Source organism: Rana temporaria, chromosome 7 (assembly GCF_905171775.1).
Source record: "Rana temporaria chromosome 7, aRanTem1.1, whole genome shotgun sequence".
NCBI classification, from domain to species: domain Eukaryota; kingdom Metazoa; phylum Chordata; class Amphibia; order Anura; family Ranidae; genus Rana; species Rana temporaria.
Genome location: NC_053495.1, coordinates 113,003,052 through 113,029,921, shown reverse-complemented (window position 1 = coordinate 113,029,921; position 26,870 = coordinate 113,003,052). Strand labels below are relative to the sequence as shown.

General features: G+C 46.8%; 1 protein-coding gene across 3 annotated transcripts in view; it reads left to right on the top strand.

The window, feature by feature from the left end:
* Positions 1-26,870, top strand: part of HENMT1 (HEN methyltransferase 1) — a 114,726-nt gene that overhangs the window by 46,528 nt on the left and 41,328 nt on the right. For 2 of the 3 annotated variants that reach the window (XM_040359839.1, XM_040359838.1), the window contains exons 4-5: positions 15,375-15,509; positions 17,009-17,191. In XM_040359839.1, the coding sequence (XP_040215773.1) occupies positions 15,375-15,509; positions 17,009-17,191 (318 nt within the window). The remainder of the gene's footprint in view (positions 1-15,374; positions 15,510-17,008; positions 17,192-26,870) is intronic. The other variant, XM_040359840.1, reaches the window with a different exon arrangement.

Sequence of the window (26,870 nt, the reverse complement as noted above, 5' to 3'; positions counted from 1 at the left end):
GTGCCCATCAAACGCAGCCACTGTGCCCATCAAACGCAGCCACTGTGCCCATCAAACGCAGCCACTGTGCCCATCAAACGCAGCCACTGTGCCCATCAAACGCAGCCACTGTGCCCTCAATCGCAGCCACTGTGCCCTCAATCGCAGCCACTGTGCCCTCAATCGCAGCCACTGTGCCCTCAATCGCAGCCACTGTGCCCATCAAACGCAGCCACTGTGCCCATCAAACGCAGCCACTGTGCCCATCAAACGCAGCCACTGTGCCCTCAAACGCAGCCACTGTGCCCTCAAACGCAGCCACTGTGCCCTCAAACGCAGCCACTGTGCCCTCAAACGCAGCCACTGTGCCCTCAACCGTAGCCACTGTGCCCATCAACCGTAGCCACTGTGCCCATCAAACGCAGCCACTGTGCCCATCAAACGCAGCCACTGTGCCCATCAAACGTAGCCACTGTGCCCATCAAACGTAGCCACTGTGCCCATCAAACGTAGCCACTGTGCCCATCAAACGTAGCCACTGTGCCCATCAAACGTAGCCACTGTGCCCATCAAACGTAGCCACTGTGCCCATCAAACGTAGCCACTGTGCCCATCAAACGCAGCCACTGTGCCATCAAACGTAGCCACTGTTCCATCAAATGCAGCCACTGTGCCCATCAAATGCAGCCAGGGGGTGGCTGGAGAGAGGGGGGCATTGCCCGTGCGCACTGATATAAAAACATACATGCACACTCACATACATATTCACATGCACACTCACATACATATTCACATGCACACACACATACATACACGCATGCACACTCACATACATATGAACACACACACATGCCATCAAACGCAGCCACTGTGCCCATCAAACGCAGCCACTGTGCCCTCAACTGCAGCCACTGTGCCCTCAACTGCAGCCACTGTGCCCTCAACGGCAGCCACTGTGCCCATCCAATGCAGCCACTGTGCCCATCCAATGCAGCCACTGTGCCCATCCAATGCAGCCACTGTGCCCATCCAATGCAGCCACTGTGCCCATCAAACGCAGCCACTGTGCCCATCAAACGTAGCCACTGTGCCCATCAAACGTAGCCACTGTGCCCATCAAACGTAGCCACTGTGCCCATCAAACGCAGCCAGGGGGTGGCTGGAGAGAGGGGGCATTGCCCGTGCGCACTGATATAAACACATACATGCACACACACACATGCACACTCACATATATGCACATGAACACACACAGATACCATCAATGCAGCCACTGTGCCCATCAAACGCAGCCACTGTGCCATCAACCGCAGCCACTGTGCCCTCAAACGTAGCCACTGTGTCCATCAAATGCAGCCACTGTGCCCTTTAAACGCAGCCACTGTGCCCTTTAAACGCAGCCACTGTGCCCTTTAAACGCAGCCACTGTGCCCTTTAAACGCAGCCACTGTGCCCATCAAACGCAGCCACTGTGCTAGCAAACATAGCCACAGTACCCATCAAATGCAGCCAGGGGGTGGCTAGAGAGAGGGGGCATTGCCGTGCGCACTGATATAAACACATACATGCACACTCACATACATATTCACATGCACACACACATGCACACTCACATACATATTCACATGCACACACACATGCACACTCACATACATATTCACATGCACACTCCCATACATACATATTCACATACACACACACACATGCACACACACATGCACACACACATGCACACACACATGCACACACACATGCACACACACATGCACACACACATGCACACACACATGCACACACACATTCACACTCACATACATATTCACATGCACACTCACATACATACATACATACATACATATTCACATGAGCACACACACAGTAGATAAAAAATGTCAGTCTTCTACCTTAGCAGCTCTTCCTGCCGGGTACTGCACTGTAGGGGGAGACAAAGAGCTTTCACTTTGCTTTCACTTGGTTATCAATGTGACGAGCTCCCCGCACAGAGCTGATTACAGTTCGGCTTGGGATCGGGGAGCTCATCTACTCCTCCTAAAAAATACTGTATACAGGGGGCCCTCAAAGACCCCCTGCAGCAAGGGGCCCGGTTGCCATGGCGACCTCAGCGACCCCTATAATTCCGCCACTGATCCAATGTAATGCATGAAGGGCCTGTATTGTATTATCTCTGGCCTCTCGGCCTTTCATAAATCCCGTTTGATCCGGGTGAATCAATTTAACAATGTGATCTAGTAGCCTCAAAGCTAGAAACTTAGACAGGAACTTAACGTCGGAGTTCAGGAGGTAGATGGGCCTGTAACTGGCACAGCACTGAGGGTCCTTCCCCACTTTCGGGAGGACAGTCACATATGCAATTAAGGCCTCTGGTGGCAATGGATTGGAAACCGAAACCGAGTTGAGATATCTGCAAAGGGGGTCAGGAGTATAGAGGCAAACTTTTTGTAGTACATATTAGTGAAACCGTCCGGCCCCGGGCTTTTACTTTGCGCTGCGACTGATATCGCTCTCCCTAACTCCTCTATGGAGATGGGCTTTTCCATTTCCTCCAGGGCTGCAGTTGGTATTGCTTGCAGCCCTGCAGCCTCCAGATATTCCCGGATCCTATCCTCCTGCCCCCCTATCTACCCCCCCCCCCCACAACCGGGTCTATGTTGTATAAAGACGAATGAAACTGATGAAATTCAGCTGCTAGTGCTTGGGAGTCTACTATCTGTTTATTCCCTGCCTTTATTATGTGTACGTGGCGTGCCTCCTGCCGTTTCTTTAATTGTCTGGCCATTAACCTCCCACTCTAATTTCCCTGCTCATAAAAGCGATAGGCAAAGTATCTGTTTTTATTTTGAACTTTTCGATCCATGCGATGTTTAAGATCTGCCCATAGCTTCTCTAAGTTTTGCACATCTCCTGGCTTTAAATGGGCTTTATGTTTAATTTCTATTTTATGTATCTCCTCTAAAAGTGCTACCATTTCCTTCTGTTTTTCTCTTTTAATACGCCATCCCATTGAGATTAGCTCCCCTCTCATTACTGCCTTATGGGCCTCCCATACCACTTGGTCCGACACCCCATCTGACACATTAATCTCAAAATATGAGGCCAATGTGCTAGACAGGGATTCTACATTTTGGTTATCATCCAATATCGCTTCATTTAATCTCGAAGTTCTTTCCCTGCTCCCAACCAATACTGATCTCACCCCCAAACTTATTGGGGCATGAGCTGATATGGTGATTGACTCAATAGTCGCAGAGTCCACTAGACTCAAATAATATTGGTCAATCATCAACATGTCAATCCTTGAATACACATAATGCGTCTTGGAAAAATAACTATAGTCTCTGTCCTGCTCATGTAACACCCTCCAACTGTCAACCAAGTGTAAGGAACGGAGACGCCGTTTAACACATCTTAACTCTTTCTGTGACAAAAAGGTTTTCCCGGATGAGGTATCTAAACTTGAATCCATAGTAATATTAAAATCTCCCCCCAATATTAACAGACCTTCTCTAAATTTCTCCAACTTATCTAAGGTTCTAATTAGAAACTTCACAGTTTGACTATTCGGAGCATAAATCGTTGCTATAGTATAGCACTGGCCCTGAATCTTCCCTTTAACAAAGAGATATTGACCTTCAAGGTCCTTTTGTATTTCTATAGGTATTAAAGGACATTGTGTATTGCCATTGTGACTCCTCTTGCCGCTGAAATGGGTGATGATGCATGAAACCACTGGTTATATAAAGAAAGGGGCATACGAGGGATCGACCCTGCCACGAAGTGCGTCTCCTGCAAAAGAACAATCTCCGCCCCCATACAACGCAGTTTGCGCCAGAGACGCCCCCTCTTGCCACCTGAACAAAGACCTCTTACATTGTAAGATATCATTTTCATTCTATCTGCCATCTTCCTGGTCCTTACCTACTATACTCTCCCCTCCAACCACCCCCCCCCCCAACAAAGGAGGGGGGGGCCAGAGAGGGGCCGAAGAGAACAGGGATTGGAGCAAGACCACGGGTGAGCGAGAGAGCGAGAAAAAAAAAAAAAAAAAAAAAAAACACAAACCAAACAAAAAAAAAGGAAAAATCACATATAACATATAAACCACCATATATACATATGGTTTACCCCCTAAAAGGGTGTCGTGTCCGGTCAGGGCTTTACATCCATATCCGGACTCTCCACCCCATCCACTTCTTAACGGAGAACCAAGTCCCCTACATCGGGACCAGGGGAGGGCTGGCAGCCTTAGGCCTGTGGGGCAAGTCCAGTCGAGTGGCCCATAGAGCGTGGAAAAGTGATGGATCGAGGAAAACAGTCTAAGATTTTTCATGATCACAAGAGTCTGTACAGAGGCTCCCCTTATATCAGAGTCCGCACAGAGGCTCCCCTTATATCAGAGTCCGCACAGAGGCTCCCCTTACATAAGAGTCCGCACAGAGGCCCCCCTTACATAAGAGTCTGCACAGAGCCTCCCCTTACATCAGAGTTCGCACAGACCCCATATACATCAGAGTCCGCACTTCCTGTCCAGTGCCCACACATGCCCGGGGAGTGTGGGCAGGGCAGACTCAAAAGTAGGAGGAGCAGATGAGCTCTATCTCTCATCGTGTCTGTGCAAAGAGAGAAGGGGATTCAGCGCTGGTGAGCGCTGAGGCTGAGCTATGTGTGAGACGAGACATAGCTCAGCTCTGCAGCCATCTACCTTGGAGCTGACACAGGCATGGCTGCACAGTGGGAGGTGAGCAGCGGTCGTGACCTGTGTTAACAGAGTTACAGCAAGCATATTCCTGCTCTGCAAAAACAGCATTTGGTAGTGGCGGCCAGAGGCTGTGCATAGTGTCACCAGCCCGGGGGGAGATTTCCACCCTGCCAGCCCTCCCCTGCTCAGGACCTACCTTAAGGGGGAGAAATTGTAAAAAAGAACATGTAGTGAGCACCTCTGCTCCCCAGGCTTTTTTCTCTTTTTTTTCCCCTTTTACCTCTCTCTCTTCTTTTCCTTTTTTTTTCTTTTTCCTTTGCCTTACATCATTTAACCCTTTAACCATTTAACCTTCTACATTTTTTTTTTTTTTTTGCATTTGCTTTTAACATTTGTATCAGAGATATCCAAAAAAACAAACAAACCCAAAGACAGGGAAAGGGGGGGGGGGGGGGGGGGAATGGGTGAAAAAAAAAAAAACCCAAGGATAGGGAAAGGGGAGGGAAAAGAGGTAAAAATGGGATAAAACGCCCAAAAAAAAGAAAAACAACCGAAACCACTAATGACCACCTCCTATCCACCCACCCCTCCCCACAGTCCCTCCCATCCCCTCAACCTTCACAACTAATACTTATAGTAAGACAAAAACTGAAAATATATCTCTAATGCCTTTCCTCTACTTTTCCTATGTGTCCCTAACCGACACTTGTTGCCGTCCTGGTCTTTGCATAGCTAGCCCTTGATTTTTTAATCTCCAATCTGGAAAGTCCACCTGCGGTAACTCTAGTACATCTATAAAATGTTGCAAATCATCTTTGTTTTGAAGTGTTGCTGTCTTCCCATTTCTTGTCGCTGTGATCTTAAAAGGGTACCCCCAACGATATTTCACATCAACTGCCCTTAACGTTTCCAACAGGGGTTTAATCATTCTTCACTGCATAAGTGTTTGTCAGGTATGTACTCACCGAGGCCGAGATGCCGAGAGAGGCTTACCTTTGCGACCTAGCGCACTCCGCCCCCTGGAGGTGAGACAGCGGGGAAGGGCGCAAAGAGGCACCGGTTACCAGCAGAGAGCTGAAAGTTGATAGTAGATCAGGTGGTGCTGGTCAGCGAGCTCAGTTGGTAGGAAGTAACGGGAACAATACGAAGGTCAGGTACCAGAGAAGTTTCAGACAACTGAGAGTAGGTTCAAGGCTGAGACTGTAAGCAGGTCCGGGATGCAAGCCAGGGTCAAGGGGCTGGAGAAGGTAACAGGTCCGAAGTACAAGCCAGAGGTCAGGGGTTGGAGACAGCAGCAGATCCAGGGAGACAAGCCGGAGGTCAGGTTCAGGAGAGAGAGCAGAGTCGTCGGGTCAAACCGGGTCACAATGAGTTCGGGCACAGGTACAGGAAGAAACAGGCAGGAGCTGACAACAAACCAGCAACCGTCATGAGACTGGGGCTGGTTTAAGTAGGCAGGCCAGGACTCTGGTGCACGTGGATCTGCTCCTGTGCGCACCGTTCACGCACGGGCATGCGCCGAAGCGCCACTCGGCGGCTGCCCATGCCAATCCTCTGACAGTGCCCCCCCCCAAGGGGCGGACTCCGGACGCCCAAACTGGACATCAATTCTGGGTGTTCCTGGTGAAAGGCTCAAATTAACCGTGGAGCATGTAAGTTTCTCGAGGGTTCCCAAGAATTGTCCTCCGTAGGATACCCCTTCCACTTAATCAGGTATTGAAGTTGCCTCCCTCTTTTCCTGCAACCCAAGATGGATTCCACTTCAAACTCCATCTCTCCCTCAATCTCAACTGGTGAGGGTGGAAGTTCTTCTCTCCCCGGGAAGGAATTGGGAACAACAGGCTTCAGCAGGGAAACATGGAAAACAGGGTGAATCCTAAAAGAGTTAGGCAGAGCTAATTCAAAGGCTACAGCGTTGATCTTCCGCTTAATTTTGAAAAAGGCCCAATGAATGTCGGACCCAACTTCCGTGAGGGAATGTGCAATCTAAGGTTGGCGGCTGACAACCGGACTTCCTCCCCGGCTTCGAAAGCCGGGCACTCCTTCTTCCCTCTATCGTAAAACTTCTTGTGGTCCTCCTGGGCCTGCTGCATCATTTCCTGGAGTTTCCGGAAATTCAACTGGACAGAAGTTATGTAATCCTCAATGGCTGGATATCTCGGGGATGGAATTGGGGAGAAATGAAGGGTGGAAGCCAAAGTTGGACCAAAAGGGCATTTGACTGATGGTGGAATGGACGGAATTATTGTAAGCAAATTCTGCAGATGGTAGTAGAGATGACCAGTCATCCTGGGAAACCGAGCAGAAGCAACGGAGGTATTGTTTCAAAGTCTGATTCGTCCTCTCCGTCTGACCGTTGCTTTGAGGATGGTAAGCAGATGAGAGGCAAACCTTGATCTCCAGGGATTTACAAAGTTTCTTCCAGATTTTGGATGTGAATTGTACACCTCTGTCTGAGACAATGCTCTTAGGTACCCCATGGAGCCTGACTACCTCTTTAAAGAAAATTCTGTCCGTGTCTGCAGCAGAAGGTGTACCCACCATGGGCAGGAAGTGTGCGATCTTGGAGAGACGTTCGATCACTACCAGAATCGTGGTAAAGCCCCCAGAAGGAGGCAAATCAACAATGAAGTCCATGGAGACTTCTGCCCACAGTCGTTCAGGAATGGGTAATGGTTTGATAACCCCCAAGTTTTTGTATTTGGTCCCTTGTTATGCTGGCAACGGGTACATGACATGACGTAGGCCTTGCAGTCCTGCCTCCACCTTGGCCACCAGAAGGAGCGGGAGACCAGGTCTGCAGTTTTTCGAGTCCCAAAGTGACTTGCCAGTTCGTGGTCATGGAAAGTGCTTAGGACCATATGCCTGGTTTTTAGAGGAACAAAGATTTTGCCTCGGGACCAGAGTAACTCGTCACGCCTTTCCAAAGAAATAGTTTCCTGGTCAGAACAGTGCCTGGATGCCGCCTTGAGGGAGGTTAGCAGGTCAGTCTGGGAGAGCAAAATAAAATTTTGAGAGGACAGGATGGTACTAGGCTCAGTTACAAGAGGGGTTTCCGGGAATATCCTGGAGAGAGCATCTGCCTTCCCATTCTTGGAGCCGGGTCTGTAGGAGATGTGAAAGTAAAATCTGGTAAAGAAAAGAGCCCAACGGGCTTGTCTGGGTCTCAACCGTTTTGCTGATCGTAGGTACTCCAGATTTTTGTGATCGGTGAAAATCATGACGGGGTGAACTGCCCCTTCCAACAGGTATCTCCACTCCTCCAGGACAAATTTAATACCTAGTAGCTCTCTATCCCCAACATCGTAATTCCTCTCCGGAGGACTCAGCTTTCGAGAGGCAAAAGCTACCGGGTGTAGCAGAAACTTTTGTCCTCGTCTTTGAGATAGGATAGCCCCAGTGGCTGTCTCGGAGGTGTCTACCTTTAATATGAAGGGTAACGCTGGATCTGGGTGTCGCAAGATGGGTGCAGAGGTAAATGCAGATTTAAGAAGGCTTCCTGGGCCTCTTGCGACCAAGAAAATCAGTTGCCCTGACATGTAAGTTTGGTGATGGGCGATACAATAGTAGAGAATCGGGTGATAAATCTTCTGTAGAAATTGGCAAACCCAATAAATCGTTGTACCCCTTTCTTGTCCCCTGGAGCTGGCCATTCTTGAATAGCCTTGACCTTCTGTGGATCCATAGCAACTCCGCTGGTGGAGATGATGAATCTGAGAAATTGTACGGTGGTTTTCTCGAAGTCACACTTTTCAGCCTTGAGGTACAGCTTATGGTTCCTGAGTATGGTGAGAACTTTTTTAACATGTACCCGGTGTACTTCAACAGAAGCAGAGAAAATGAGGATGTCATCCAGGTATACAACTAAGTCATCCAGATGTTCACGAAAAATATCTTTGAACTGGTGTTGAAAGGTAGCTGGAGCGTTGCAGAGTCCAAAGGGCATTACGAGGTATTCGTAATGTCCAAACCTGGATCTAAAAGCAGTCTTCCACTCATCTCCCACTCTGATCCGGGTGAGGTTATAGGCGCCCCGAAGGTCAAATTTGGATTTTTTTTAGCTGACCGGAATCGTTGGAAAAGCTCAGAAATAAGCTGTTCTTAATGGTTATTTTATTCAATTCCCAGTAGTCTATACAGGGCCTAAGAGCTTCATCTTTCTTCTCCACGAAAAAGATTCCTGCCCTCGCGGGAGAGGAAGATGGACGAATAAACTGTTTTTCTCTAGGTTTTCGTCAATGTAAGCCTTGAGGGCTTTTAACTCAGTTTCCGACAATGGAAAAATACGGCCAAAGGGAATTTCAGAGCCTGGCTGGAGATCAATGGGGCAGTCATAAGGCGATGAAGAGGTAGACGGTCGGTTTGTCAAACACGTCTCTAAACTCCAGATATACAGAGGGAACGTGTTGGAGGTGCTCTGGTGAAGTTGTAATGGTTGAGCATGAAGCGACAACCGGTGTGAGACAATGCTGGGAGCAGTATGGTGATGTGAAGCTGACCTCCTTCTCGACCCAGTTTATATGTGGTTCATGTGCCTGTAGCCAAGGGAGGCCCAAAATAATGGGGAACATAGGAGAAGGGATGAGGTCCAGCCGTAGGAGTTCTTGATGTCCAGAGTCGGTGGTGGCAAGAATAGGTCTAGTCTCCTGCGTGACTAGTCCAGAGCGGGGGAGAGATAATCTGCCAAGCGTGTCTGTAGATGATGGTCCTTAAAACGGAGAGGAAAACGTAGCTTCTGAGCAAGGGTGGAATCCAAGAAGCAACTGCAAGCACCCGAATCAATTATAGCCGGTAGGCGGGTTACTCTTTCCGGTAGCTGTAGGGAGATAAAAAGGACAACATAAGTCTGTGGAGCACTGGAAACATAGTAGTTCCAGGCAGGTTTGGATTCAAACTTACTGGGTCTCACTGGGCAGTTGCGAAGAAAATGGCCAGTACCCCCACAGTAGAGACACAGGTTGGGTTGACGCCTGCGCTGTCTTCGGGGGTAAGAGGAGCATGAACTAGGCCAAGCTGCATAGGCTCCGGATCGGAGACAGGAATTGCTGATGGAACTGGGGGAGGTGGATGCACTGGGACTGACCTTGGAGGGATGCAGTTGGGATGAGTAGTTTGGAACGCTGCTCCCGTAAACGCCTGTCCAGCTGAGTGGCAGACTGAATCAAGTCCTCCAGAGTGGCGAGAGTTTCAGTTCTCGCTAGCTCATCCTTGATAGCTTCCGAAAGTCCCTGTCGGAACTGATATTTTAAAGCCGCCTCATTCCAACCGGTATCGGCTGACCACTTCCGGAATTCGGCGGTATAATCTTTGACTGGTCTCCTTCCTTGATTTTGGCTATGGAGGGTAGCCTCAGCCGTAGCTGTACGTTGCGGATCGTCCTAAAGCTTTGCCATATGTTCAAAGAAGGTGTCAATGGAATCCAACACTGGGCTTCTTTGCTCCATTAGGCCATGAGCCCAAGCTTGCGGCTCCTCAGTAAGGAGGGATATGACAAAGTCCACTTTCACGGCCTCTGAAAAGAAAGTCCTGGGCTGAAGTGCAAGATATAAGGAGCAGGCCTTCTTGAAAGCTCGGTACTTCCTGCGATCGCCTGCAAATCGCTCGGGTGTAGGGACTCTGGGCTCGGGATGAGTCAGTACTACAGCCGGGCTTGCAGGGGCCTGAGGGGCCGAAGTCCCAGTAGCGGGCACCACAGTTGGAGCTGAGGGTGCAGGTGATCCGGTTAGATGCTGAAGGCGGCCATCAATCTGAAGGTATCCTTCCTGCAATTTTTGCACAGCTTCCTTAAGTGTGGAGACCTGCTGGCAGAGGGTCTCGAAAGGCGAGCGCGCCCTGTCGGCCTCGGACATCTGGCTGGTTTGTACTGTCAGGCATGTACTCACCGAGGCTGAGATGCCGAGAGCGGCTCACATTTGCGACCTAGCGCACTCCGCCCCCTGGAGGTGAGACAGCGGGGAAGGGCGCAAAGAGGCACCAGTTACCAGCAGAGAGCTGAAAGTTGATAGTAGATCAGGTGGTGCTGGTCAGTGAGCTCAGTTGGTAGGAAGTAACGGGAACAGGCCGTAGGTCAGGTACCGGAGAAGTTTCAGACAACTGAGAGCAAGTTCAAGGCTGAGACTGTAAGCAGGTCCGGGATGCAAGCCAGGGTCAAGGGGCTGGAGAAGGTAACAGGTCCAAAGGACAAGCCAGAGGTCAGGGGTTGGAGACAGCAGCAGATCCAGGGAGACAAGCCGGGGGTCAGGTTCAGGAGAGAGAGCATTGTCGTCGGGTCAATCCGGGTCCCAATGAATTCAAGCACAGGTACAGGAAGAATCAACAGGCAGGAGCTGACAACAAACCAGCAACCCGTCATGAGACTGGGGCTGGTTTAAGTAGGCAGGCCAGGACTCTGATTGGTGCACGTGGATGCGCTTGTGTGCGCACGCGTGCCATCCCGCAGAACCGCGCATGCACGCGCGCCGTTTGCGCACGGGCATGCGCCAAAGTGCCACTCAGCGGCTGGCCATGCCAATCCTCCGACAGTGTTCTACGTGATAGATCTGGAAATAGTGCAATTTCAATTCCAGCCCCCTCTCGTGCTACTCTCATGATAGCTTCTTTTACGGGATATCTATGCATTCTGCAGATTACATCCCTTGGTCTTTCTACATTATGAGGAGCTGGAAAGAGCGCACGATGTACTCTATCTATTTCAATCTTTTCTGGTGCAGATGACCCCAGAATTGACCGAAATAGCCTACTAACTAGTGGTTGAAGTTAATTTTGTTGCTCTACCTCGGTAGACCCCTCATGCGTATATTTTGCCTACGCTCTCGATTCTCATAGTTATCCATTTGGTCCAACATAGAATTCAACACTTCATGTTTTTTTGTCATATATTGAATATCGACCACTGCCTGTCTAGTGTCCTCTTGATCCATCTCCCATTCTTCCACTCTGTGCCCCAAGGCTCCCACTTCTTCTCTAATCTCTTCCACCGCCTGTTTACACAATGACTCTACAGCGCTTATGAGTAACATTATATCATTCTTTGTTGGTAATGCCTTTATATGTTCTCTTAAGTCCCAGTCCACTATCAACTCTACTTGCCCGCTGGTTATTTCAGTGGTGGTATCCTTATTGTGACCTTCCTTTTGGGGGTTAATAGACTGCAGTTTCTTTATGAATGTTACCCCAGTAGCACCTCAATTATTAGTTGGTTCCAGATCATTATTACATTTTATATTTGTCCTTCCTCCAATGGTACTTTCATCTTCTCTGGGGCTCAGACTTTCCCCTACTTGCTCCTCATCTGGGGTAACCACCCCTCGGTCACTGAGCCTATTGACCCCTCCTGCACCTCTGGAATCTGCTCCAGGTGTCCTACTACTTTGCTTTGAGTTTAAAGGGGATTGCTCTCGGCCGGGTGTTGTATTCCATCTCCCTTGTCCACCCCCTCCACGTCCCTGGGCCAGGGGGTCCCGCTCTGCCACTTTCACCCCACCTTTTCGGTCCGGGGAGCCCTGTTTCATCCCCTCTTGCACCGATATCCTTTTTATTGTACCTCCTTGGTCCATATTCTGTACAGTTAAATAGGCTCTAAGCCTGTTTGCCTGACTTTTCCCACCACCTGATGGTTGCTTAGCTGCACGACAGCGTGTGGACATTCCACTGGTACCCTTTATTACAACTTACACTCAAATGCATATACAAGTTCAACTTTAGGTATATGAATATATTTGAAAGTCCAGTCTGTATTATTTTTTTGGGGTAAGTCAGTTGCTCTGTTTGTTCAAATGGACCATGTAATAACTCCTGCGAACATGCGGGTGCAAAAAAAAGGGAGCACTTCTATCTATACCAGTATATGTACCTATATCCCTTCACATGTACATATACTGTCAGTCCATATGGAGCAATTGGTTCTTATTTAAATTGATAATGAAGGTTGTTACTTGGGGTCTTATATTACAGTCCCAGCTTCAAAATATGCACTTGATTGTACAGACCCCATGTACAGATGGCTCTTGAAAAATATATAGGAAAGGTATATCAATACTTAAATCAGCATACAAATGTCTATAACTGGAGTGCAGACAAGTATACACATCTACAAGCGGGTACACCGACAGGCATGCAGAATAAGACACATATAGCTCTGTATTTTAAACCGAGAAGGAGGCAGAGGGATCTATATTCATTAAAGAATTTTAGGTGGCTTTTAGTACTTATCCACCAGCATTCCTCTCCACCAGCTTTCCCTCACCTCCTCCATCTGTGAACAGTTCTCATTGCATGCATTTCAATGTATTTTACAACCTGCCATTCCTCCAGTTGCTGGCTCCGTCCGACCAAGCCCCTCTCTGCTCCAACTCAGATCTCCGGCTCCTCCTGCTATGGACGCGGTGTCTCGGCTTCAGCCCCGCTCAGTAGCACATGAGCGCCCTCGGCACCGCCGTCACTGATTCCCAGGAGCCCTTGCAAGAGAATTGTCCCCTGCTTTCCTCCATCCAGTCCCGCAGAGCGGACTCTCCGGTCGGACATGATCCCCAGTCAGGTAGGTCAAATGGTTTCTAAGTGCGGCGTGGGCTCATTCCTGTTTGAGAATTTTAGCTCTCAAATATATTCTGCCTGGAGGAGCCTACAGGAGCTCACCACCTCGTGCTACTCCTCATTCCTCACTCGGTGCCATGTTGTGGCTCCTCCACCCCTCGTTTCTGACACTGCTTGGGGACGTCCCTACAGTCAGGAGTATAAGGAAGCTGTGTCCGTCCATGGACGAAAGAGAAAATAGGATTTTTGTACTCACCGTAAAATCCTTTTCTCTGAAGTCCATGGACGGACACAGCACCCACTCCTTTTTTTTGAGTTTGTACTAGGGTTGTCCCGATACCGATACTAGTATCGGTATCGAGACCGATACTGAGCATTTGTGCGAATACTTGTATTTGCGCAAATGCTCCCGATGCTTCCCCCGATATTTTTTTTTTTTTTTTCTCTGAGAGGGGGTGGGGAGCGGTCGGAGAGGAGACTGAGGGGGCGGAGAGGAAGGCGGAGAGCAGAGCAGTCCTCGGGTCTCCGCCACTGGAGGAGAGCTGCTGCCGTTGCCGCCGTCTAGTTGTTCGGCACTCAGGGAACATAACGGCTTTCATTTGAATAGCTGTGTGTTCCCCGCCGCGCGCCATCATAACCCCTCCCCCTTGTCTAGGCACTTTGATAGACAGATCACCCAGGATTGGACGGGTGATCTGTCTATCAAAGTGCCTGGACAAGGGGGAGGGGCTATATATGACGAGGCGCGGCGGGGAACACACAGCTATTCAAATGAAAGCTGTTTTGTTCCCTGAGCGCCAAACAACTAGATGGCGGGGGGGGGGGAAGAGACCTACACAAGGCTGCATTTGGGGGGAGACACAGACAAATCTGAATTTGGGAGACAGACGGCTGCATTTGGGGGGGAGACACAAAGCTGAATTTGGGAGACACACGGCTGCATTTGGGGGAGACACAAAGCTGCATTTGGGGGGAGACACAAAGCTGCATTTAAAAAAAAGTATTGGTATTCGGTATCGGTGAGTACATGAAAGAAAGTATCGGTACTTGTACTCGGTCCTAAAAAAGTGGTATCGGGACAACCCTAGTTTGTTTGCTTTTTGACGAACTGAGCTGCTCAGTGCAATGAGAGGGGTTATGACCAAAGGGACCGCCCCCTGGGCGGGGCTGTTTCAGCTTTGCTAAAGTTTTAAATGTTTTAACCATTTACATGTCTGCATAGTCCTCTCCTAATAGACGGAACATAACCCTACAGTCAAGAGTATAAGGAAGCGGTGTCTGTCCATGGACTTCAGAGAAAAGGATTTTATGGTGAGTACAAAAAATGTTTTGCTAGAAAATTACTTAGATTTTTTTTTTTTTTTTTTAGCAGAGACCCTAGAGAATAAAATGGTGGTTGTTGCAATATTTCATGTCACACTGTATTTGCGCAGCGGTCTTTCAAATGCATTTTTTTTTGGGGAAAAAAATACACTTTTGTTTTTTTAAATTCATTAAACGGTAAAGTTAGCCAATTTTTTTGTATAATGTGAAGATGATGTTGCACCACAAGAATCGTGAGAGAATTGTGATCTTTATTCTAAGCAAAAAAATTGTGATTTTCATTTTTCCCAGAATCGTGCAGCTCTATCACAGTATATTACAAAACTGAGCACAGGATGTTCCACCCAAAAGTGACTTCCACTTTAAGCACTCATCACTCCCTTACATGCCACATTTGGCATGTAATTATTTTTGGTGGGGGCTTCCTTAGGAGTGGGACTTCATGTGCCACTGCCACCTACAGGCTGCCTAGGTGACGCTCCTCTGCTTCTAGGCGGCACCTCCCTCTAGGCGATCTCCTGGGACATGTGACAGGTCCCAGGAGATCGCCTGTCCACTCCGAGAGCGCACCGCGACTCACGCATGCGCAGTGTGTGCCCAGCCGTGAAGCCGAAAGCTGTCAGGGCCGGGTGCCCAGAGTGGCAATGGTGGCGCCAAGGAGAGGAGCAATGCTCCAGGCAGCCACATCGCTGGACCGTGGAACAGGTAAGTGTCTGTTTATTAAAAGTCAGCACTTTTTGTAGCTGCTGACTTTCAATAAACAAAAGTTTGGAACTCTGCTTTAACAGCTCTTAATGAATAAATATTTCTGTATTATTTTTAGGCATACTCTTACTCCCCTTCCTACCCATTACCTGGAACCCATGGAAAGGCCATTAACTCTAATATTATACAAGGGCTCTGTGTGTGAAAAGGACCCTGCTCTTCTTGGGTTTGACCTGATATCATGTGTCGAGCTGTAAGTTGTTTTGTTTTTGTTTTTTTGTTTTTACATGTGTTGGAGGAGGCAAATGACAGTTTTGATTCTCTTCCAATTTGTCCATGCACACATAGCCGTTTAGAGGCAGAAAAAAAAAAACACTGCCAACTTGTGCCAGAGCAGCAGCGTTTAGGCAGAAAAAACACTTGACGTGTATAAACGTGTGTAAACCTGCATTAACACTAGGCCCATCAAGCGCATGAGCATAATTTCAATGGCCACACACAGCTAGGAAAGCTGTACACAGGGGTGTAGCACCAAAGGGGGGGCACACTTTTCCCCTATGTATGCGGCAATACCAACTTGAGCCCCAACAAAAGGTCCCCCCTGTGTGGTAAGTGCAGTATTTAAGCATTCAGATATTCCATTCACCTCTATATTCAAAGGGACTGTCTACTTACCCATTTAATAATTTGGTCTGGTATCCATGGGCCATTTTTAGGCACTATTGATACTGTATTGAACACGCTTATAGTGGGAATTTGTGACCACTTACTGCTGTATGTGGATTTATATCCAAATACTTATACATGACTACAAGATACCAGTTTGGTCAAGTTCTCCCACACCCTGAGCCACAAGTTTACTAGCACCTACACATGGAGGGCCAGATTCTCGTAGATCCGGCGTACCTCTGCGGCGGTGTAACGTATGTCATTTACGTTACGCCGCCGCAAGTTTTACAGGCAAGTGCTTTATTCACAAAGCACTTGCCTGTAAAGTTGCGGCGGCGTAGCGTAAATCACCCGGCGCAAGCCCGCCTAATTCAAATTAGCCGGGTAGGGGGCGTGGAGCGTTCAAATTAAGCGTGTTTCCGCGTCGAACGTACTGCGCATGCGCCGTCCGGAAAATATCCCAGGGTGCATTGCTCCAAATGACGTCGCAAGGACGTCATTGGTTTCGACGTGAACGTAAATGGCGTCCAGCCCCATTCACAGACGACTTACACAAACAACGTAAATTTAAAATTTTGGACGCGGGAACGACGGCCATACTTAACATTGGTTGCCCCTCATTTAGCAGGGGCAACTTTACGCCGCGCAAACCTAAGGTAAACGTCGTAACTTCACTGCGTCGACCGCGCGTACGTTCGGGAATTCGCGTATCTAGCTAATTTGCATACTCTACGGGGAAAAACGCCCCTCCTCTCCTCTCCTAATTTTTTGACTTGGTCAATCCTTGAATATAATTTCAATGGCTGAAATAAATTATTAATCTGCCCGTTAATTAACAGCCAAGCACTTGATGCTCATAAACGTATGTACGCACATTTATATGCATCCATTGTTTTTTTTGCCAAGAGGCTGCTGCCAGGAGGAAAAGCGTTTAAGACGTGTTCATGGTTTCAGAAATCTCACTACACCTTTGTGGAGATGGAATTTACACTGTAGACTGTGTATTCAACAGATTACTGATGAAACTCTAAGAATATTTTTTAGTAGTAAACTTTGGAAAACATTCATTATTTTTATTTTAAGGATTGAACATTTGGAAGTTGATGACTTAGATAAACTAGTGGATGTCCTGTTTGGCTTCATGGCCCCTAAAGCAGCAGTGATCACCACTCCTAATGCAGATTTTAATATCCTGCTTCCCAAAACTCAAAAGTTCAGGCACCCAGATCACAAGTTTGAGTGGAGCCGAGAAGAATTTCAGAGTTGGTAAGATTTTCATTGTATGCTTTTAGTCTGTCTAAATTTATTCCCCAATGAACTTTTGATTTAGCTAGTATGGCAGAGAGACTCTCATTTTGGTTGATGTTTATAGAGGTATTCTACTATCTTGATTTAAAGCGGAACTAAACCCACTGTCTTAACAGTTTTCTAAAACGGTTACATTTAATACATTATTTTAATTATAACGGTTAAAGAAGATATTTTGCCATAACGGTTTGATAACAATTAAAAAACATTAACAAAAGAACATACATTCCACTTTATTTTTTTGGCTACCAAAATTGGTGTGTGCTGTAAATTTCCTCCAGCATTGCTCCTGCTTCTTCTTGCTGGATGCCTCCATTTTGCTGAAGCCCAGAGTCGCCTCCTTATTGGAAACCTCTCTCCCTATCCTTGGTCTCAAAATGTTTGTCACTTTCTGTAATTAGAATATGTACATTTCCAGCCTTTATTGTATGTCTTGTCTCAGTTGTTGAGGAAGACTGACAGAATCTTTACTGTTCTGAATTTCACTGACTGCCAGGCAGAAAGGAGAGAGAATCGGAGAAGTAAGATAAAATAGGATCCCTGTAAGTTTAACTCTTTTGTGACTTCCTGGCAGCAGAGTTTGTCCTGTCACCTCTCCTGTTTTTCTTTTCTCCCTTCCTAATCTGTAATCCCTCCGCACCGTCTGTGTGATTCCTGTTAGTTTCTTCCCCCTTCAGCAACAGTAAATTCTGACTCTAGAAGCTGATCTGCCTCTAGTGTCTCTCATTTTAGGCACGGTGCCAAGAATAGAGAGCAACTGAGTATGTGCATAGCGGGGTGAGACTGTGCACTACTTTTTTTAAATGATCTACATAGCCATACCTGCAAAAGGGGCCAGCCTAAAGTGATCTATAAGGACCTAATTTTCTGCCTAAAGTTCCACTTGAAGCTAGCAATACACTGATCAAAATTCAGTAGGGACCATCCACCCTGCTTCCTCTTCCACTTTCACCCCCCTGGCATATCAAACAAGAACTAAGCGGCTATGGCCAGTGAAAAATGGAACTTCACTCTCCCAATCAACATTAATTGATTGTAATCCTCATGCTGCTAGCATTAGTAATTAGATAGGAAAGTATATCATATTTGCTTGTTTTAAACTTTTTTTTTTTTTTTTTACATCTCTTCAGTTACATTCTGGTTTCTTGTTAAAGTAAATTATGTCATACATCCCAGGAGTCTTCAGGAGGGGTTTTCTCAGCTAAGCACACTCTCCTGCATGCTTGAACTAAGAGCAGATGGATTCCAGGAAGTAAATGTTCCATGAATCGTTTGCCCTTACTCAAGATGAAGCTGGCCAGAAATGCTAGGGGGCGGGGAGATATGGGGTTCAAAGTGATTTATCAACAAAATAAAGCACAGAGACATGGATGGGGGAGTTTGCTATGAATATAAAAAATGTATGAAATATTGTTATTTGTTTGTGGTGTTCGATGCAGTAAAGATCCGCTAAGGCTAAGGCCTTTTACACACGGTACTGATGTTTGAAGATCAGCATTTTTGAATGTAATTTCAGGCACTTATGTTGGACATATTTCTTTATCGTACATCACGGGACACAGAGCTGCATATTCATTACTATGTGGGTTATAGAGTCTACCTTCAGGTGATGGACACTGGTGTAATCAATTAAACAGGAAGTTCCCTCCCTATATAACCCCTCCCCTACTGGGAGTTCCTCAGTTTTTTCATCAGTGTCTAAGGTGTTGGTCACGAGTTAACATGTGCTCTTAGGAGCTCCACTGGAGGGATCCATGCTGGATGTAAAAAGCCTCCATAAATCCGGATCCGTCCAAGGTGCTTCATAGCCAAAGTGGTCGGTACCCGGGCTTTGGTACGAAGAACGAGGTTTAGCCTATAATGCCTCTCTGCGGAGGGCTGGATCCTGGGTTCCAGAACTTTGTGCCTTCTAAGGACCAAATGTTTTTTCTGCTGCCAGGGTGCTATATAGGTCCAGGGGTGTGGTGTTCCTGCCATGGACCCCGGTCCCTGAAGGTCTAGGACTATACCCACGGTGAAGGGGGAAGATTGGGCCTCTTGCTTGGCAATACCCTGCAGCGTGGAAAGGTAAGAGAGGGACCTACGGGACTTGGTTCGACAGTAGGTCTTCTGTAGGGGACTATGGGTCTCGCCTATATTATGTTTTTATGCATGGGCAATGTAAACCACAATGTCTTTTGAGACGGGATGGCTCAGGGCACCCATATACCTCCCCTAGCCGGCATGTAGCCTGGGCCACTATGTCTGTTCAGACAGGATGTCTGTAGTACCAATATATCTCCCCTTGAAGGGGCTGGTACATAAAAAAAAAAAAAAAAAATGCCCTTAATCCTATGCAAAGCATTGTCTTCCATGAGTAGCTGCAAGTCTTATCTGTTTTTCCACTACTATGGGCAGTAAAAGACATGCCTGATGTTTTCGCTTACCATGCTTTCCAAAGACGGAAGCTTAAGTGTTAGCTGGTCTATTGTGCGTCCCACTTCCTCAGCTTCAGGCTCTACCATGTCGCACGTGCTCACCGGCTCAGTGCAGTCGCAGAGAGGGCTCTTCAAAAAGGCCCAGACGTCAGAGCTCTGTAAAGCTAGGGGGACACAAACGCAAGCACCTTGTGTGAGTTGGATACAGATTCATCTAAGACGCCTACTCCGCATCTAGCTGTGCAGATTAGCAGGCATTGTTGCTGCCAGACTATGTTCAGCTGTTGATGCACCTGGGTTAAGCTCCTCTGCTTTTAGCTTAGGACTTTGGTCTCCCCATTGAATAAGGTCAGGGGTAGGAATATAAAAAGGAATCGCCACCTGAACCTGGTGGCCCCTTATTCTCCCCTGTAGAGACAGCTCACAGATTGAGCCATCAGACCTGTCAGGCAATCAATGCAGCCTCCCCCAACATTGCAGCCACTCTGCATGTGTTTTGTTTTTTGCATCACATTTGTTGTTCTACAAGAGGTTAACTGCTATGTTCGCAGCATCCTCACAAGAAGCAAAAAAAAAAAAAAAAGAGAAAAAAAAAAAAAAAAAAGCAGGGTGTGTCCCTTTTCCTGCTTTAATCCTTAAACAAAGGGATTAGAAGAGCTGGGGATGAAGGTTCACTGTCAGAGGACAGGAGACAGGAGCTGCAGCCTAACGAGGAGAAGCTATCAATAGCTCTACAGGTTCTGATTGCACCTGCAGTCTTTTCAGAGATTCATGCTGCATATAATTTCCCTCTGCCTACTCGGCCAAAGCCTCTATCTTCTCCTTAGAGTGTAAAGAGAGGTTTTCCTATAGGTGGCTAGTAAGACCTCCATATGGTCATCAGCCTGGTGTCGGCTTCAGGCTAACCAAATGCACATCTGAGGGATGCACAGTTGCTGGTACACATTGCTAACGTCTCTTAATTGAGGAAACGCACATCTACAGAGGATAACTTCCTTTTTACCAGTCCACATGTTGCATAAGATACATGAGTTTGGAATGCATGTGGGATAAAAACAAGTAACAAAGCATGTTTTATTGTGGATCGCATAAGGATACATGTTTCTGTCTGTATGGTGTTGCATGTTTGTTAGAGTTGCATAGAAATGCTTGAGTGCATAAAGATGCTAGTTACCTGATCACTCAAGTCCTGGATTACCCAAGGATATTGGGTCACACAGAGAGACTTGTTTCCACAGAAAGGCCTAAAATCGCATAAAGACGTTTGTATGTATAAAAATGCTGGATCACACACACATGGTTACCTGATCACCCAAATCCTTGATTACCCAAGGATGTTTGGTCACACAGAAGTGGTTTGTTTCCACAGAAATGCCTAAAATCGCATAAAGTTGCTTGGATGCAAAAAAGATGCTGCATCACACATGGTTACCTGATCATCTGCGTCCTGGATTACCCAAGGATATTTGGTCACACAGAGAGGCTTGTTTCCACAGAAGTGCCTAAGTTCGCATAAAGATGCTTGTATGCATAAAAATGCTGGAATCACACATGATTACCTGATCACCCAAGTCCTTGATTCCCCAAGGATATTTTGTCACACAAAGAGGCTTGTTTCCACAGAAATGCCTAGAATCGCATAAAGAGGCTCGAAGGCATAAAAATGCTGGAATCACACATGATTACCTGATCACCCAAGCCCTTGATTCCCCAAGGATATTTGGTCACACAAAGAGGCTTGTTTCCACAGAAATGCCTAGAATCGCATAAAGAGGCTTGAAGGCATAAAAATGCTGAATCACACATGATTACCCGATCACCCAAGTCCTTGATTACTCGAGGATATTTTGGTCGCACAGAGAGGCTTGTTTCTACAAGAATGCCTAAAGATCGCTTAAAGATGCTTGAATGCAAAAATAAGCTGGATCACACATGGTTGTCGGATCAACAGCGTCCTGGATTACCCAAGGATACTTGATCACATAGAGAGGCTTGTTTCACAGAAATGCCTAAAGTCGCATTAAGATGCTTGAGTGCATAAGGATGCTGGATCGCACAGGGGTGCTTGGTCACACAAGAGTCCTTGGTCACACAAGGGTTCTTGTCCGCACAGTAGTGCTTAAAATGCATAAGATGTTGATCGCATGGAAGATGCTGAATCGCATAAGGATGCATGATTACTTTAAAGTTGTACATGGCGGCCTAATTAAGCAATACAGGATTCCTTGTGTTTGCATAGAAATACGTGTCTGCATGGGTTCATGTTGCACATTGTTGCATAACACGTTTATATCGCATGCTTGCTTGCAAGATGCTTGTTCCAGAGCACACATGCTATATGCATGTTTTTCTTAAAACATATTTATATGAATTCATGCTTCCAGGAACACACGCTGCCATGTACACACACTTCCATTGAGGCATATGGCTTTAACACTTGCCACATACACACATGGGGAGCCAGTTGCATATGTGTTTATTTACTTGGGTCTGCAGAGGTTGTCTGCGTTTCGCAGGGGAACAGCACTATCTCCAGTTGGTGGTCTTGCCCTTTTGGGTTAGCCTCCGTGCCTGGGTTGTCAGGGTGCTAGGGCCCGCCTCTAGCAGGTCTGTAGGCCCAGGGTATAGCAGTAATGGCATACCGAAGCAAACTCCTGCTGATGGGTCAGTCAGTAGCATGGCTGGACCTAAGGGTGTCCAGCATGGTCAAGTATCTGGAACTCTAAAGATACATTCTTTCATTTGACAAGAAGCTGGGTATGTTTGGCACAGTCCAAAAAGGAGAGTTTTGGCCTCAGACAAGACCATCGCTATAAGAAAACTGGTCTATGGGGTCACGGCAAGGAACAGTTCCTTACTTTTGGCCTTTTGATTAAGGCAATAGGGAAGATGCTGGCTTCATTCAAGACAGTTCCCTATACTAACTTTTATTCAGGGCTGTTATAAACAGTATTTTGTCGGCCTAGAAAGAGTGGATCTTGACCTAGCATTATCCAAAGAAGCCGGTCCCAGAGATATGCTGGAATTCCTCTTGGTGATTCTTAACTAAAAGGGTTTGCCAGGTCAGGAAGAGACCATGGCCCAGGGGAAGTAGTCAAGCTCCAAGGGAGCCTTATCTGTCAGCTAGAGCTACCGATGGAGCATCTGGCTTAGGGGCCTGAACGTTCAGGTGGCAGGTTGGTTCTGTCAGAGTACAATCAGACTATGCCATACTAGTGATTTACTTAATTTACCAAGGAGGAGCTTGTGCCTTGCCTATTGGCATTCGTCATTTCATGAAATGCAGAATTGGCAGGCGATTCGCTGGAGCCGTCAACAAGTGTCTCCGGGAGAATGACCTCTACACCCCGACTGTTTTCCTGACCAAATGTCACAGAAATAGTACCCTGTACATAAGATGTATTGGCGTACAGGCTTGGGGTCAAGGATAAAGGATCCACCCGCATGCGGGGCAGATGTGTTTTTAATCCGAGGGGGGGGACCAGTTGTCACTGGTTGTGTCTCTCCCCCCAGTGCCGCGACTTTTGTGGCTTCTATGCAACATTTAGAGGAGAACGGAAGCTGGCCTGATTACTCCGGCATAACCCTGACGACCTCTCGGTGCAGGAACAGTAAGGGTGGTAGTAGAGGACCCACAGTCCCTTACATCTTGTCCAGGCCTACTTTGCAGGGGGTATTACATTCTGCCTTGCAACAGGTGAATTAAGGGTCTGGCTATTATAGACCACATTCTCGAGGATCGGGGCTTTCAGAATCAGCGGCAATTCCCTTGATTCATACAAGAGAGCTGGCCTCCAGGACCAGATAGCCTACGGTCTGGAAGGCCCATGTTCCTGGTGTGAAACCAGATGGTGGCATCCGTGGAAGTTTGTCAAAGGTAAAATTCCTGCCTTCCTACATTTGGAAAGGAGACGGAGCTAGCCTTAAGTTATATCAAGGATCCGATCTCGGCCTTGCTTCCAAAGGTCGATTACTTCACACTCTTTGGTCCGGGCTGTTATGCACGTCACCCCTTGTATAAGTCCACCAGTTAGGTCGCCCTTGTGCTCAGAGGATTGGCTCTAGTTTTGTCGGCTTACAGGGTCAGCTCCTTGGGCCGATGCACCATATTTCCCTTCATCCTTTAACAAGGGAATTGGTGTTCTTGGTTGTGGTAGCCTCCAAGAGTTTCAGTATTGGCAACTTTCTTGGTATAGAGCCATACTCAATTATTCTTACAAGTAGAGTGATTTTCATCCTCACCCAACCTTATTTACTAGAAGGATCTAGTATTCATTTGAATCTAGATATTCTTACCTTCCCTTTTTTCAAAACCTTGTTTCACGGAAGGAAAGGTTATTGCTTTTCTCTCAATTGAGATGAGAGCAGTTAAATACCTATCTGAAGGTTTCAGATATAGAAAGCTGACGTTTTTATTGGGCTGCCAGAAGACCCTAGATGGGCAGGCAGTGTTCAGGTCAGCTATTAAAATGGTTACACTCTCTCTCTCGTTGGAGTAAGAAGGGTCTAGGCCTATCTGAAGCGGCTGCTCGGATACGGAAAACTGATGTTGTTGCGCTACCAGGAGGCCCCAGGAAAGGGCAGGCAGCGTCTAAAATCAACTGTTTTTAAGGTTGATTCATCAGGTTATTATTCAGGCTTGTGGTTAGAGTAGGATTCCCCCTGTTTTTTTGTGGGGGTGCTCCCTACCAGGATGGTAAGCGCTTTATGCGCAATGCATTTCCAAGCCTTTATGACGCAGATTTTCAAGGCCACAACTTGGTCATCTGTGCTTACGTTCACTAACTCCTATCAGGTGAACATAAGACGGCAAGAGGATGCAGCTTTTTGGCGCAGTATGCTGCAGGCAGCATTATAGGTCCTCACGTCTGATGGCGGTCTGCGTTGTTGGTGTCTCCCTCCCCTCAGTAAGCATTGCTTTGGGACATCCCACATAGTAATGAATATGCAGCTCTGTGTCCCGTGATGTACGATAAAGAAAATATGATTTTTATAACAGCTTACCTGTAAAATCCTTTTCTTGGAGTACATCACGGGACACAGAGCTCCCACCCCTCTTGTTTGGGGATATTGGGACACTTATTGCTTTGCTACAAAAACTGAGGAACTCCCAGTAGGGGAGGGGTTATATAGGGAGGGAACTTCCTGTTTAATTGATTACACCAGTGTCCATCACCTGAAGGTAGACTCTATAACCCACATAGTAATGAATATGCAGCTCTGTGTCCTGTGATGTACTCCAAGAAAAGGATTTTACAGGTAAGCTGTTATAAAAATCCTATTTTGCACGCATGCATTTGCCCGTATTTGCACATATTTACTGACCGGCAATGCAATTTTTTTTAAAACTGATCAATGCACAGCACTTGGCACAAGCATTTTAGATCAGTAAAAAAAAAATTGTATGCCTGAAAACTTATTTTTTTTCAGGCAGCAGTGTGCAAGGATTCGGCTTCATGTACACTGCAGCTGCTAAACTTACGTATAGGAGCAGTTGGGCATTTTTTTCAGCAGCCCCAGAACTCTCATCAATGCTATCTTATGTGTACATGTACACTCAGGCGTTTTTTTGGAAGCAGATATATCGCGTTCAGGACTGTAGTTTACCAGCATTTCAAATGCTTGTAACTGTAAGATACTGTGTTAAGCTGCGTTTTCAGCCCATTGATTTGAAGTTGCATCCAGGTCAGATTTGTGCTTTGAAGATCTTGAAGGGGATCCCACGCCAAAATTTAAAAAAAGAAAACGGCTTGGGGCCCCCCCAAGATCCATACAAGGCCCTTTGAATTTGGTGTGGATCTTGAAAGGAAACCCTACGCCAAAATGTAATAAAAAATGGCATGGGTTCCCTGCCAAGACCATACCAGACCCTTCAGTCTTGAGGGGGAACCATGGCAAAAAAAAAAAAATGGCGTGGCCTTATCCAAACATGCAGCCCGGCAGATCAGGAAAGGGGGGGGGCAGCGCCCCCTCCTGGACTATACAATCCAATCAATGAATTCCTACTCCTAGGACATCCAATCAACAGGTAAAAGATTTCCACGAATACTAGGATACATAAAGGAATCTCCATTGTGTAGTAATCCAATATATTTGCTTATTAAAAAAGCAGTAAACTTACAGTTTAAAATCATGACAAACGGCTTCACATATAGTAGTACTTCCGGTCTACTATGTGACGCCGTTTGTCGTGATTTTTAACTGTACATTTACTGCCTTTTTAATAAACCAATATATTGAATTACTACACCACGTAGATTCCTTTATGTTGCATGTGAACGGTATATGGAGGGAAGTGAGGACCTGCCTAAGATATCAGTGGTATCCGTGGAAATCTTTTACCTGTCTGATTGGAGGTACCAGGAGTAGGAATTCATTGCTTGGATCTTTGAGTCACATATCACACAAGTCCAACTAGACCTGTAGGGGTCTTTATCTGAGGTGAGAGGCTGGAGCAAACCACTGGCGCACTACGGATGGTGGAAGTTGCATATAATCTGGATTTATTGGATTCGATCTTCCTTTCAAGCACTTTGATTCATTAACTTTTTCTGATTGAGCACTTTATTTATATGTTGCATTGTCACTTTAAATACTGTAGCACCTTTATGGTGTGTGAAGATTACGTTATTGGATGTTTATTTACTGCACTCTCACTTTTGTATTTTGCACTTTATGATCAATTGAAGATTAATTTGATGTTATTGCTCATTAAGTGAGCGCCACATATACGTATGCTTTAATATACTGACTCGGCTCATCCACGAGAAAGTGGTACTGTCCCGCCTTAGCAAGTCTGTTCTGATTGGGGAGAGCAAGGGAGCATAGTTACTAGTATATAATTGTGAGCATTGGGCTGGGAGGCGCATCTCCAAATATTTTAGGGAGGTATGACACCATTTGAAGGAAAAGGAGGTTTGTAACCGAGCACGCAAATCCGAGATAGTAGGCATTAGTGAACCCATCGGGACCTGGACTCTTTCCCTTAGGTAATTCCTTCATAACCAACGCTATCTCTGTCAGAGTGATAGGTTCATCCAATTGCTTACTGATTTGGGCCGTAAGCCGAGGAGACTGCGCCTCATCCAGATATTGCGAAAGAAGCTCTACTTTCTGGGTAGGCTTGGAACCAGCGAGTGTATCAGGGAGCTGGTTACGTTGAGCATAAAAAGGCTGGAAAGCTTCTGCCATTTTAGAGGATAGTACGACCAAGGGAACCT